Here is a 14,806-nt window from a genome sequence, read left to right on the forward strand (position 1 = left end):
AGCGTGAGAGTTGTAAATTGTAGTTTGAGTGCATCATCCGTAGCCTCAGTGCTATCTTGCAGGTCAGAAGTTGATCTGTTAGGTCTTCATGTGAGGTTCTGTTGTGGTTTGTTACTATTTACTGGCTTTAATTATGCACCAAACCTTTTCAGGGTTTCATCCAACTTCTCAAAAATATTCTTCCAGTGACAGACTGGTTTTGGAGATGATATTGGATATGTCTGTTTATATGTCCATTCTTCTTCAGTTAGCTGGGCCTCAAAGTTTTGTGAGCAATGTCTGTAATCCCATTTTTCTGTCACCAAATCTTGTATGGGTTATGGTAAGGACTGCCTGCTGAAACTGTCTAAGATTGTTGAGGTGACTATGACACTCCTTTCTGTGATGTTATCAGCGGAGTTTAGTACACAGTCAAGACAAATTCTGAAGCCCTCCACTTCTGATACAAGGAAAGAGACCAATGCTGTTGTGATCCTTGAAACTCAACATGTCCTGACATTCTCAAATTGATTAGTCTGTCATCATGTGCCAGGCCTGTGGGAATTGTTCACTCTACCACAATGTGTATCTTCATTCATCACTCCACATGATGCTCTTCCGATTGCTGTAAGGTCCACACACAACATAATTTTTATTGGCAAACAAGTGAGCTGTAGGGATGTTTTCATGTGAGTGTTTCAGGCAATGGGAACATTTCTGTTCTTTTCCTGGACTCATTTTTATAGAAAGTGTACTTTTGGTTGTCAATTGGGCCGATAAATCCACACAAACACAGATTATTCCAGTGGATGACCTATCTGTTTGTGTTAAAGTTTAGCTGACATCCACGTAGCAAGAGCATCTTAGCCAACTGTCCACAATACTGATGAAGTAGGGCCAGTATCGCCTCGTGTGTTCCTACATTCCTCCAGAACCTAAACTGGTCTTAGTCGAGTTCAGTTTCTTCCAGTCTTCGCATTATCCTGTGGACAGTCTGTGTCTGTATTTTGCAGCTATGTGTACAGGATGGGTGTATGGGAAGGCAGTGGGCATTATAGAATGATTAGGATAAAATTTAGACAAAGGACATTTATTGGTGAAAGCATGTTAAAAAGGGGTCACGCCTAAGGAGGCGAGGGTGAGCCAGAGCATAGAGTTTGGCGAAACGTAGTTCGCGAAGCTAACGAAAGTTGGCATCTGCCAATCGGGCCAGTCCGAGCAGTATGCCGGCTCTGAAAACGAAGTCCCCGGTGCCGCAGCACCAGGAGAAGCGGGAGTTGTGCACTGCTACAGGGCGAGTGTCCAAGAGCGCGAGAAGACAAGTGCGGGTTCAGCGACAGGCGGCCGGGTAAATTCGATGCACCACGTGGCTTCCTCTACCCTGATTGGTCGGGATCGAGAAAACTGTGCAGGCGGCCTGAAATTTTTCAGAGCGTCGCCTGCTAAGTGATGCCTGAGGCAGCATTACCTCATCAGCACATGAGGGAGGTGCGTGGCCAAGGTGCCCTTCCTCAGTGCTGACTTCCCGTTGCTAAACCATGGGACAAAAGAATTTACAGGCGGCTAACACTGCCAGCTGTGGGCTGTGGCTTGGCCATAATGGAAAAATGAAGTTACCATTTGAAAGCTCATATAATAAAGTAAAATCTCTTACTGTCTGGCACATCCTTTACATATGACTTATCTGTAAAATCTGTATTGCTGTCCCATATTTCCCACCTCATCTACAGTTACTTCCTATTGCACAATATTGCCTTCAAGTTCCGTTCGTTAGTGTAGCCCTTCCATGTAGGCCCATATTCTTCCCCCGTTCCAGCCATCCGTTCTTTGGTAGTATTGGGTTGACATTTGAGCCCTTGATACTCATACAGCTGATTGTCTTTCCTCCCAAGGTTTCTTTGATTTTTGTGTAGGCAGCATTTCTTTTTTCCCACATGACTGCATTCTTCTACAGCTTTGTGTTTGTCTTCTAGCCATTCCTGTTTTGCCATTTTGCACTTCCTATCAAAATCTTTTTTAGACATCTGTAATCTCATTTGCCTGGATCATTTGTTGCATCCTTATATGTACTCTTTTTATCAATGATATTCAGTATTCCACATGTTATCAATGTATATTTAAAGAACTTTTTTTTCCTATTTAATCTTCTTCTGTCTTTCATTGTTATAGCTCTGTTACTTTCTTACCTACTTATATTGCATTTCTTTCCCTTGTTCATTTGAAACTTGGAACAACCTCAGGTTCTTTCAGTTTATCCAGGCTGATATTCTTAGTTTGCAACCTTTCTGCAGTTTCGTTCTGCTGTTCATAACCAAAAACTTGTGGTCAGATTACTCCTCTATTCCTTGAAGTGTTTTGCAATTCAAAATCTGGTGTCTAAATTATCATCTTGCCATAACATAATCTACCTGTTACCTTCAGGTGTTTCCAGATCTCTTCCATAAGTACAGTCTTCTTTCAGAATTCTTAAACAAAACGTTCACAGTGATTGAATTGTGCTATCAGCCCCCATTTTCCACCAGCCAGCTTCCTCTTTCAGACCTTTTCTCCAGTCCACATCTACCTACTATTCTCTGTTTTCCTGTTATTTAATGCCAGTCTCCCCCAACCCCCCCCCCAACCCCCACCCCCCCACCCCGTCCCCCATACCCCTCCCACACACACAAACAAACACACAATTAAATTTTCATCTTGCTTAAAGAACTGAATAATTTATCTTATCTCATCCGAGTTCAAGATTGTAGTCAGTGAGCAAAAAATGGTTTTATTTACATGAGCTGGAGTGATGTGTTTTTCATGCCACAAGCACTGTATAGAACACTTTATTTAATAACATCTGCACCTATTTGAAAACTGTTTACTTCAAAATGTAGCCAGGGTTAGGCTAAAGTCTACAAAGGAGCTGTATATATTACTCAAGAAATAAAGGCTTCAAGTGAGACAAAAGGAAACACTCTCTGTCAGACAGAAATGGCTCTGATATTGATGCCATAACTCTTTGCTAAACATGCTGTGAAATATTGAAGACAATAATATAGACATCAAGACAAATACATTAGAAGAAAAAGATAGTTACATCAGATAACAAGATAAAGACAACATGGAATATAGTGGAGGAGGATACTTGTAAAACCAGAGATGAGGAGAAGCAAGTAGCATTGGGGGTAAACGATATAATGGGAACAAATTTGTGCAGTGTTGCAGAACTTTGTAATGAGCATTTAAGTAACTGTTACTAAAAAAGATGGGATTGTTGAGTTCAGTAGGTGCTGCCATGAAATATCTCACACCAGCCATTACAAACAACTTCAGTAATATGAATATGCTGCTCATTGCCAATGTAATATTAATCATAAAAGCATTTAAAAAAATCTAGTTGTTGTGATAAAGTAAGTTAGTTAACAATTACTCTTTTGGCTTTATTTGTGCAACCAGTCATTTATCAGAGGAACGTCTCGCAAATGGTTGAAATATCCTTAAGTTAAGCCTTTGTATAAGAAAGGAGATGAAATGGCATTATTGGCTGAGACTCCCATCTAAAGTTGTTCAGCCAGCTGGCATAAGCCATTTTATTTGATACCATTTCAGCAACTTACATGTTGATGAAGATTACATGAGATATTTAGAGCAACACAAACACTCAGTCCTCTAGCAAATAAAATCTCCGACCTGGCCAGGATCAAACCCAGGATCCGGTGAGGCAACAGTGCTAACCGTTAGACCATGTGCTGCAGACTAGAAAAGAGATAAAGAAGTGCTGTAAGATTTCTGTCCAGTTTCACTTTTGCCAACATTCTGAAAAGCTTAGGAAAATGTGACACATAATTGTGTTCTTAACCAACACAGCAAAAACTGAAGAATTCAAATATTGAGAAGGCTATTTACATATGTAGCAAGAATGTACTTAGAAACTGGGCAGTATATTACAGGCTACTGGTATATTTTGTTGCCTGTCACAGCCATTTGCCTGTGTAAACTACAATATCCCTTTTAGCAATATCCTTTCCAGCAATATCCTTTTCAGTAAATTTGAGTATTGTGGTATGACAGGAAATGTTTCAAAGCATATCTCTCTGACAGGAAGCAAAGGGTGTCTTGAATTAAGCTCTCTGTCATCATCTAAATGGGAACTAATTAGCTGTGGTGCCACAAGGTTCCATCTTAAGGTATTTACTTTTTTGTGTATATCAATGACCTTTCATCATGAAAATTTTGAGACCAACTTTGTTTTGTTTGCAGATGGTACGTAGTTTGCAATAATAACAAATCAAATGTAATTTGAAAAAGATTGGTTAATGAAATTTTCATGGATAGTTCTTTGTCACTAAACTTTGATAAAAACACACTGTTTAGTTCAGGCCTTGATAGACTTTACTGACCAGAATATGCCTAAAATATGACAAATAGAGTGAAGATGTGATTTTTTCCTTGCGTATACAATGTTCAAATAACTTGTCGGAATACAACAATGTGATGTTGTGAGAAACAGCCAAAATTTTGGCAGGTACACACCCAGTCATTTTCAAGGCAAAACTGCAGTTGGATGTAATTGATATATATAAAAAGAGGTATCATACTTCACTTACTTTCATGTCCTAATGTCATATGAGATAATTTTTTGGTGTACCTAATCAAGCCAAGCTAAAATCCAAAAGCATATAAGAGTTATTTGTAGCATGGACTTAAGAGCATTCTGAAGAGGCCTGTTCAAAGGACTGGGGATACTAACTACTGCTTCACATTATATTTATTCTTTATTGAAATTTGTCACAAATGATACATCTCTCTTTCAACCAACAGTCCATTTCAGAGTTAATACTAGATATAAGAATAAACTTCATAAAGATTTTAAGTCACTTATTTTGGTCAGTTATTGAGGAGCACACGTTTTCAATAACTTGCTATCGGCTATATATATATATATATATATATAAAAAAAAACAAAGATGATGTGACTTACCAAATGAAAGTGCTGGCAGGTCGACAGACACACAAACAAACACAAACATACACACAAAATTCTAGCTTTCGCAACCAACGGTTGCCTCGTCAGGAAAGAGGGAAAGAGGGAAGGAGAGGGAAAGATGAAAGGATTTGGGTTTTAAGGGAGAGGGTAAGGAGTCATTCCAGTCCCGGGAGCGGAAAGACTTACCTTAGGGGGAAAAAAGGACGGGTATACACTCGCACACACACACATATCCATCCACACATATACAGACACAAGCAGACATATTTAAAGACAAAGAGTTATATATATATATATAATAGAGGAAAACATTCCACGTAGGAAAAATATATTAAAAACAAAGATGATGTGACTTACCAAATGAAAGTGCTGGCAGGTCGACAGACACACAAACAAACACACAAAATTCAAGCTTTCGCAACAAACTGTTGCCTCATCAGGAAAGAGGGAAGGAGAGGGAAAGACGGAAGGAAGTGGGTTTTAAGGGTGAGGGTAAGGAGTCATTCCAATCCCGGGAATGGAAAGACTTACCTTAGGGGGAAAAAAGGACGGGTATACACTCGCACACACACACATATCCATCCACACATATACAGACACAAGCAGACATATTTGAAGACCTTTCCACTTTCCACTTGGTCTTCAAATATGTCTGCTTGTACCTGTATATGTGTGGATGGATATGTGTGTGTGTGCGAGTGTATACCCGTCCTTTTTTCCCCCTAAGGTAAGTCTTTCCGTTCCCGGGATTGGAATGACTCCTTACCCTCACCCTTAAAACCCACTTCCTTCCATCTTTCCCTCTCCTTCCCTCTTTCCTGATGAGGCAACAGTTTGTTGCGAAAGCTTGAATTTTGTGTGTATGTTTGTGTTTGTTTGTGTGTCTGTCGACCTGCCAGCACTTTCATTTGGTAAGTCACATCATCTTTGTTTTTAGAGATATATATACACACACACACACACACACACACACACACACACACACACACACACACACACAAATCTAATGCATTCTTTCAACTTCTTCATCTGCAGAGCTAATAAGTACATAATATATTTGTATTTCTGTGGTTGTTTGTGGCTTTCTATATCTATAGCTACATCCACACTCTGCAAATTGCTGCAGAGTGCATAGAAGATGATACTTTCCACTGTACCAGTTAACGGGGTTTCTTTCCGTTCCATTCACTTCTGGAGCATGAGAAGAATGTTGCTTAAATGCCTCTGTGCATTCTGTGATTAGCCTAATCTTATCATCGTGATCATTATAACAGCAATATGTAGGGGACTGCAGTAGATTCCTAGATTTGTCAATGAAACCTGCTTTTATTTCAGTGCTTTGGAAGTAGGCCTTCTCAGGACAGTTTGTGGTTGTCTTCAAACGTTTGTCAGTTAAGTTCTTAAAGTATCTCAGTGTGACCATTCATGCTATACTTCTTCATATACATTCAATACCCCTGTTAGTTCTATTTGCTACAGTTCCCACACATTTGTGCTGTAGTCTATAATAGGTCACATGAGTATTTCAGGAGCAATCTCCTTTTTAGATTGATTGTATTTCCCTAATTGTGTACTAATTAACGTGATTCATCTACCTGCTTTACCTATGACTAAGTGTTTGTGATCATTCCAATTCATATATTTACAAATGGTTACACCCTGGTATTTGTTTGAGTAGACCATTTCCAACTGTGACTCACTGATATTGCAGTCACAGGATGCTACATATTTTCGTTTTCTGAACTGCAAAATTTTAATTTATGAACTTATAAAGCAAGTTACCCATTTTTACATCAATTTGAAATATTATCCAGGTCTGATTGACGATTTGTGCAGCTCTTTTTCATACAGTATTTCATTATAGATGACTGCATCATATGTGAAAAGTGTGTGGTTACTATTAATATTGTCTCCAAGATAATTAATAGACAACATGAACGAGTAAGGGTTCCAATACTCTTGCCTGGGGCACACCTAAAATTTCTTCTACATCTGTCAATGGCTTACCATCCAAGATGACATGCTGTGTTCTCTCTACCGAGAAATCTTCAGTCCAGTCACAAACTTTGCTTAGTGCCCTGTATGGTCATACTTGTGATAATAAGCATATATGTAGTATTGAGTCAAATGTGTTTCAGAAGTCAAGAAATACTGCATCTACTTGACTGCCTTGATCCAGGACTTAAAGAATGACTTGAGAAAACTGCATGTTTGGTTTCACACGATGGATGTTGTCAGAATCCATGCTGGTTGGCATGGATGAGGTCATTCTGTTTAAAATATCTCATTGCCAGAAATTCTGTTCTTTATGTTTCCCCAATTCACTTGTCCATTTCTCTTTCCACATTCTCTAACACATGTGCTCGATTTATTACTCTAACATTCCATACTCCAATCTTTGGCATGCCATATTTGTTTCCCTGAAGACAGCATCTTCCTGGGTAGTTGCTGCCCAAATATCTGAGTGGAGAACATTTTTTTTTTTTTTTTTTTTTTTTTTTTTTTTTTTTTTTTTTTTTTTTTTTTTTTTTTAATGCCAATAATATTTTACCCAAGAGGGTGCTATCATCATTAGACCATACAGTAGAGCTGCACATCCTCAGAAAATATAATGGCTGTAGTTTCCTCTTGCTTTCAACCATACTCACTACCACCAGCATTGCAAAGCCATTGTTGGTCATGTGTAGGTAAAGAGAAGACTGGTGCTCCTCTCCAGGAACCATAGCATAGCAAGATGAGGTTAATGTGTGGATATTGAATATTGTCCCTAAAAATGTGCCTTTTTTGTCTTCTGTGAAAAGAAGCTACTTAATAAAATAGTTTTCAGCCATATCCCCTTTCATCTGTCATGAATAATAGTTGTTTTCTCACTTCATTACATTTGATAAGTTTTGTGTTCATGGTGAAAGCATATTTCTGGGGAGTTGGCACTACCATTGATGACAGTGAAATAGTGACTGTGATGTCAGTGACAGATGACAGCAGTGTATTTTGCAGTAAACTTTTTTATGTTAACCAAAAAGAGAGAATTACTGTCTTATGAACAAGCCACACAAGAGGTGTCTGATATTAGAGGAAAGATAGTTAATGTCTCATGCATCCTTGTAAGGGACAATTGATAAGTCAGATAATTTGAAGGAACAGGAAGTGTTGCAAGTGCAATGATCAATGGTAACCCACCAAGGAATGTGAACCAACTACTTATCTGGCTGTGACACTGCTGTTGCTGAATCCACAAATTTTATTTTAAAGACCTTATGGTACTTCTCTTGTTTCATAGTCTGCTGTAGCTGATGTGTGTCCATTGTATTCTGACTGACTATAATTTTTAAGTTCTCCCACTTGTAAACTTGAAAAAACTCGTCTTGGCCTAAGTAAGCAGTGTTTAACATTTTCGTACAATTGAAGGGCGTTTGTCAAAGATTTTCATACAAGAATGCTAAATTATAGTTAAAAACAAAATAATGCAAAGTTTGTGCTGATTACATATATCACGGATCGTCTAGAACAAACATTTATAATTATCCACAATAGCATCAAATTTAGATCTAGTGACAAGCATACATTGATTAATATTTTGACTGCATATTTTGCAGTATAAATACCATAGTGGTATTTCATATGTTATTCAGAATTATTATCTTGTGAGAAGCCCAGAACTAAAGAATGAAACAAAAAATGGAGTTTTTGTCAATGTATGATTTCATTTCCTGCAAAACCTCTTTGCAAATTGTTTTACTAAATGTATTTGTCTTTTTCTGTTTTCAGGACCTCACTCTTCATTATTCTCAGCTTCATATATGCCAAGCTGCTGATTGTTATTTGTATAGCCTATGTCATCTCGGAAGTTGTGACTCAAAACATACCTCTACATTATTATGAGGTACGCTAGCACTATTTATTTACTTTCAACAAATTGTTATTACAGTTTTGTCACTAGTGCATAGATATTTTGATTTACAATGTCATAGTATTATTGAATTGTCACAAGCACTTAAATTACTTGTGTTAAATAGAATATTGCTACAAAAGCAAGAAAGCGTCATTTCAATTTAATGTAACCGTAAAATAATTCGCAACAATCCTTGGAAACTGACTGCTGTCTGTTCAAAAGAGTGTGAATCATAAGTGTGTATAACTGTTGTTGCTTCTATAAGAGCATTAGGAATGCATTCCAGTAATGATTAGATGGGTAGATCACATAACTAATGAGGAGGTACTGAATAGGATTGGGGAGAAGAGGAGTTTGTGGCACAACTTGACTGGAAGAAGGGATCGGTTGGTAGGACATGTTCTGAGGCATCAAGGGATCACCAATTTAGTATTGGAGGGCAGTGTGGAGGGTAAAAATCGTAGAGGGAGACCAAGAGATGAGTACACAAAGCAGATTCAGAAGGTACTGGGAGATGAAGAAGCTTGCACAGGATAGAGTAGCGTGGAGAGCTGCATCAAACCAGTCTCAGGACTGAAGACCACAACAACAACAACAACAATGGTGAATAGCTATTGCTGTTGTTTTGGCACATTTATTGTCATTCTTTCTTAGAACAGAGAGTTCAGTAGATATCTGATCTTGGTTTTGTGCACACCAGTTTAGGAACTCGAACAGATTTTCTTTGAATTGTAATGCAAGTGGTGTTGCTTTGTGGACAGGGGCAGTATTCTGCTAGCACCCAAAAGTTCCAGTTTCAAACTGTTGCCACTGCTTGGGAAGTATGCTAGTCTTTCAATTATTTTCATTATCATTTACTTTCATTTTTATGTAAATCAAAAGTAATGGTCTAAATTCATTCACGGAAATCCACAGATTGTCACACCATATTCTCTAGTTTTTACTTGTTATGATTACACATGCAAATAAACATTAGTCTTCAGCCTTAAGTGAGGTTATTGTATGGCCAGCTGAGTGCCATATCATGTGATTCACAGTCCATAAAACTCCCTTCAACTGTTGCATAAATCACTGTAGGTAGTGCAGTGTATTTTCATGGTTTGCAGCTTTTGGGTAATAACTTGATAACAACTGCTATCAGTCCTTGGCGTACTGTTCTCTCTCTCTCTCTCTCTCTCTCTCTCTCTCTCTCTCTCTCTCTAACCTCTGTACTTCAGCTACAATAAGCCCTCACGATAGCTGATAAGTTTATTTGAAGATCAATTTGATGATGCTATTAGTAGATTTCTTAGTCCTACCAAAGTGGTGATTGTTCTTAGTACTTACTGATGTTTGCTGTTCACAATAAGATGTCATTTACGAAGTATCTGGGCACATATAACTCTGATAACATCTACAATATGACTGAACTAGTTTGCTTCTACACTCCTCCTTGTAAACCCACCGTACCTTAATTTATGTATAAAATATGAAAATAGGACATGTAAAGAGGGGTTACACCAAACTCAAACATAGGAAATTGTTCTTACCATGCACCTACATCCAGCCAGTGTTCTGCATATTGCTGTAGTGAACTATGATCAGTGATAGTACATAAAATGATGTGAGAGATTGTGAAGTTTTGTTTTTGTTTATTGTAGTTCACAAAATGAAGCTAATAAATAGCCCTATTTCAGTCTTATGTAGTACAAACAATGGTTCTCACTTGGATTAGCCACTTAAAGTTACAGGTGTCATAAGAACTGATCTAATTTTCAGAAGTTTTGCCATTCAGAAATTCAACTCTGTAATGTAATGAATATTCCTGCAAATTACTACAAATCACATCTTTGTCCTTGATACGTAAAATATCTGCTAAAATCATTTCTGCATGCTATTTATTGTTGCAGTGCACACTGACAAACCATGTCTGCCGTTGGCAAGATCACATCACTGACTCCCCTTCACGTTGGGTGAAACTGCACTAAGTCCCAAACACACTTTCAATGACGCCCAAAAATATCTGCAGTTGGCTCAAACTGCAGTATTGTCCAGAAGTTTCTATTATGTTGCACCCCCTTGGGCCTGGGTGCAGGCACTGATTTGGTAGGGAAGGTGTCATAAAATCATTGTATCCTCTCCTGCGGCAAGCTGCCCCACAGGTATTGTGACAGCACTTTGATCTTAGTTACTGGCAATGCAATGGAGTGTATGTTCAAGCTGGTCCCATGAATGTTCTGTCGAGAACAGATATGGATATCTTTTGGGCCACAAGGTTACCTAAACATCTTGCAGACAGTTCATAGATACCACACTCTCTGTGAGTGGTAGCACATACTACACAATTTGACCAACTGTCCAAGTTAAGATCCACAATGAGACCCCTTTTGAACTATTTTCTGGTACTATCAATGGTGTCTCACACGAGCACTGCGTGTCTGTCTCGGTGATCTCACAGTGTTCGACACTATTCACACCTCTTATATACCCTACCTGGTGTAACAACAACACTAATGCACTTGTACTTGTGACAGAAAATTGCAGCTGTGAACTTTTACGTACCCACCAGTTGGGTGTAAATGTATGATGAGACATTGGCATCTGGCCATATTTTCTGGATGCTTCACTTTTTTCCTCCAGGCAGTCTATATTCCACACATAGCTATATTGTGCTGGTACTGTGACCTGTCACAGGTAACTGGCTATTTTGTATGGAACAGGTGGGATAACAGGGGAAGAGGTGAGGGTAAAATTGGACTAAGGGTTAGGGGAGAAAGGGACAACAGAGAAAGAGGATAGATATATAGTACCAAGGAAAACTTATTCTAGTGTACTGTGACGCCAACCAAGCTGTGCGCCATGTCAGATTAGTCCACCAAGCAAGATCCAAGAGCAAGTTTGACCAGCTGTGCTGCTGAACACAACACGGTCACAGTCATTGACTGCCAACAGGATCTCCCCACCCCCACTCCCTCCCCATCCCCCCTTTTTCCTTCACCTCCCCTATTCACACTAACATCTATGATCTGCATAGGTGCATAGTGGTCCTCTAACACTTTCCTCAGCCTTTCTGACTCCTGATCTCTATCTCTGATAATATGTACTCTTGACATGCCTATGTCCAGTGCTCCCACCTCATCTTCTGTACTTTCCACTGATCAGTTGTGGCTCATGCTTCCTGCTCCCCACTCTTTTCTGTTCATGCCTGGATTCTGTTCTGCTCTATTTGCAGCAGGGTGAATTTGCCCTAGCATTATATGTACCTATCTTCTTCTTTTACCATCAGTCTCTGAAGCATACCTACAGTTCATAGGCTTAAGTAATATGATAAAGTTCTTGTTTACATGCCTATCCTTTTCTCAACTCCACCTTATGATAAGGCTTTTTTTTACTCATATCTTTGTTAAAATTTACTAGTTAAAATTTACTAGTAAAACAAAGCCAGTACCCATGCAGGGGATCATAAGTTTAGTTTATGTATGTTCATTACTGGTATATATAGAACAATGTATTTATTTGTGGACACAAATTATTGATTTTAGTATCTGTTGTACTCTATTTTTAGTCTGTCCTATTCAAAGACCAAACAATGGAAAATCCAGGATGGAATAATGAGGATATTGTGAAAAGGATAGAGTTGCAGACAGGCATGGCACAAGACTGCTAAATAAGTTAGCTTTCAGCCAAATAGCCTTCTTCTGAATTAGAAAACACACACACACACATTCACACGAATGCACCCATCATGCACGTGACCACTGTCTCTGCTGCCAAGGTCTGGCCTCAGCTAGGGTGACTAGAAGCAGATGTATAAAAAAGGAGACAAATAGCATCAAAAAGGAGGTCAAAGCTAGGAAAAAGAGGACACAGAAACATATGTTCAAACTTAATTAATGAATTAATTAATAGATGTAACATACATTCCTGAACTTTTAATGGTACTCCTCTGAAGATCCAGTTTTCTGTCGAAGTGTAGGCTTGCTTAGCAGATAATTTTAAAAAGGTACACAGGGAAACTCTTTTAAATTGTACTGGACCATCAAAATACCTTTCACAGATTCAAGGTTCAATCTATTCCTATCATCAGTCCATTGTGTGGTAACCAGTAAAAATATTCGTTCTGCATTTGCATTGTGCGCTGATATACTAAAAAAGTATTTGGCAAGTTATGACAATTCTGAATGACAATCAACTGACTTACTTTCAAAAAATACTTGGCCCATTTTTTTTTTTTTTTCTTTTTTTTTTTTTTTTTTTTTTTTTTTTTTTTTTTTTTTTTTTTTTTTTTTTTTTTTCCCCTACAAAATTGACCACTAAATTCAGGATCATTACCGTTCTGTTTCAGAAATTGCTTAAAATTACAGAAATGGTCACAATGCTTTCCATCTTCAGTTTCAAAAGCTTTACATTTATCTTGTAAATACAAAAGGCTTTTTTCAACAACACTGTAGTTAACATCTTTTTTAAGAGACATCCATTTAAAACAGGAAAAGTTGTCAACAAAGCCACTGTTTTAAATATTTGTGGCACGATTGGTACACCAACGTACACTTCTTCATAACAAGTTTACTGTCTTTATCAAAGAATTCTTCTGTTGCAGTTTCCAGATTCTGTTTAAACTTTAGACAAATGAATTTTTCGTTTAATCACTTCTCAAGCACCTGACATACAGAATCTAAAATTTCAGTCACTGTGAGCACAGAGTTGTCCTTTTCTATGTGCAGAATATTTGAATTGAACACAGATGTCAATGAAAGAAAATGCTGTAAGTAGGTTTCACTTAACTTCTTATTCTCAAAAAACTGAAACAAAATGTTTGCTGGCTTGGTTTCAGACAGGAAGTAAGATTTAAGAGCAGGATACATTTCCAGTACCCTATAAATGACTGGGAAAAGAGGCAACCACATAGTTTTCTCATGCTGTTGCTTTCTAATAGTGTAAATAGAAAAGTTTCACAGTGCCAGATATTTTATAAAACTCACTCGGTTACAATAAACAAAAAATCAAACTCACACATGAGTACTGGGTTCATGACATGAAACCTATAATGCCAAGGCAATATGAATCCAGAACTGAAATTATGGAAAGCAAATTTTAAATAATCGATATTTGCACTCACTTATGGATTGATCCATGATCAGCAGTGAAAAATCGATAAAACTGATGATCCTGCTGCCACCTGTAAATGAAGTATTTAAGGAAAGAGCAATAGAATGGGAATAATTGTCAATATAATTTTATTAGGTCAACTTTGCAAAACAGGAGGAAAACGTAAAAATGTGCCGAGACCTCGGGCAAAGAGAGAAAAAGGAGGACATGTCTGGATTTATCCGGACATGTAGACACACTAGCCTCGGCAGCCATAGACAGTGGTCATGTGAGTGAGGGCTGCATTTGTGGGTGGGTGGGTGGGTGGGTGCACATGTGCCTGTGCCTGTGTGTGTTTTCTAATTTAGAGGAAGGCTTTCTGGCTGAAAGCTTACTTATTTAACAGTCTCTTTGCTGGGCCTGTCTGTGACTCAACATTTCCGCCATATGCTGCAAAGCAATCTATCCTTTTCATAATATTATCCTTGATATAAAATACGTTAAAAATTCCTGATAATTTTTGTCTGGACGTTATATTAATGAGAGATAATTAAAGAAGTTTGTCAGATCACGCCTTTGTTATGTGTCATATAATTTTATTCTGCATATATAATTAGTTATTTCACTCTGTTACAGGGTTTCTTCACATATCTGTATGGAATGAGCATACTGTTCTTGTTGTACGTATTCTGCTTTCTACTACAAGAAAGCGCCTGCTGTGCACCAGAAGTCCAGGCACCTCCACCTCGACCCCCTGTCAAAAAATCTGATGCAAAGAAGGCAGAAAAAGAGAAGAAAAAGAAAAAGAAAAAAGCTGCTGAAGCAAAGGAGAAAGGAAGTGCAGAAAGTGGTGGGGGAGGTGGAGGAGGCGGTGGAGGCGGTGGTGGAGGAGGAGCTGGCGG

At 38.2% G+C, this 14,806-nt stretch overlaps 1 protein-coding gene across 1 annotated transcript in view; it reads left to right on the forward strand.

The window, feature by feature from the left end:
- Nucleotides 1-14,806, forward strand: part of LOC126475356 (proton channel OtopLc) — a 763,792-nt gene that overhangs the window by 596,939 nt on the left and 152,047 nt on the right. The window contains exons 4-5 of the mRNA XM_050103169.1: nt 8,714-8,828; nt 14,541-14,742. Of these exons, the coding sequence (XP_049959126.1) occupies nt 8,714-8,828; nt 14,541-14,742 (317 nt within the window). The remainder of the gene's footprint in view (nt 1-8,713; nt 8,829-14,540; nt 14,743-14,806) is intronic.

Source organism: Schistocerca serialis, chromosome 4, assembly GCF_023864345.2.
Source record: "Schistocerca serialis cubense isolate TAMUIC-IGC-003099 chromosome 4, iqSchSeri2.2, whole genome shotgun sequence".
Lineage (NCBI taxonomy): Eukaryota > Metazoa > Arthropoda > Insecta > Orthoptera > Acrididae > Schistocerca > Schistocerca serialis.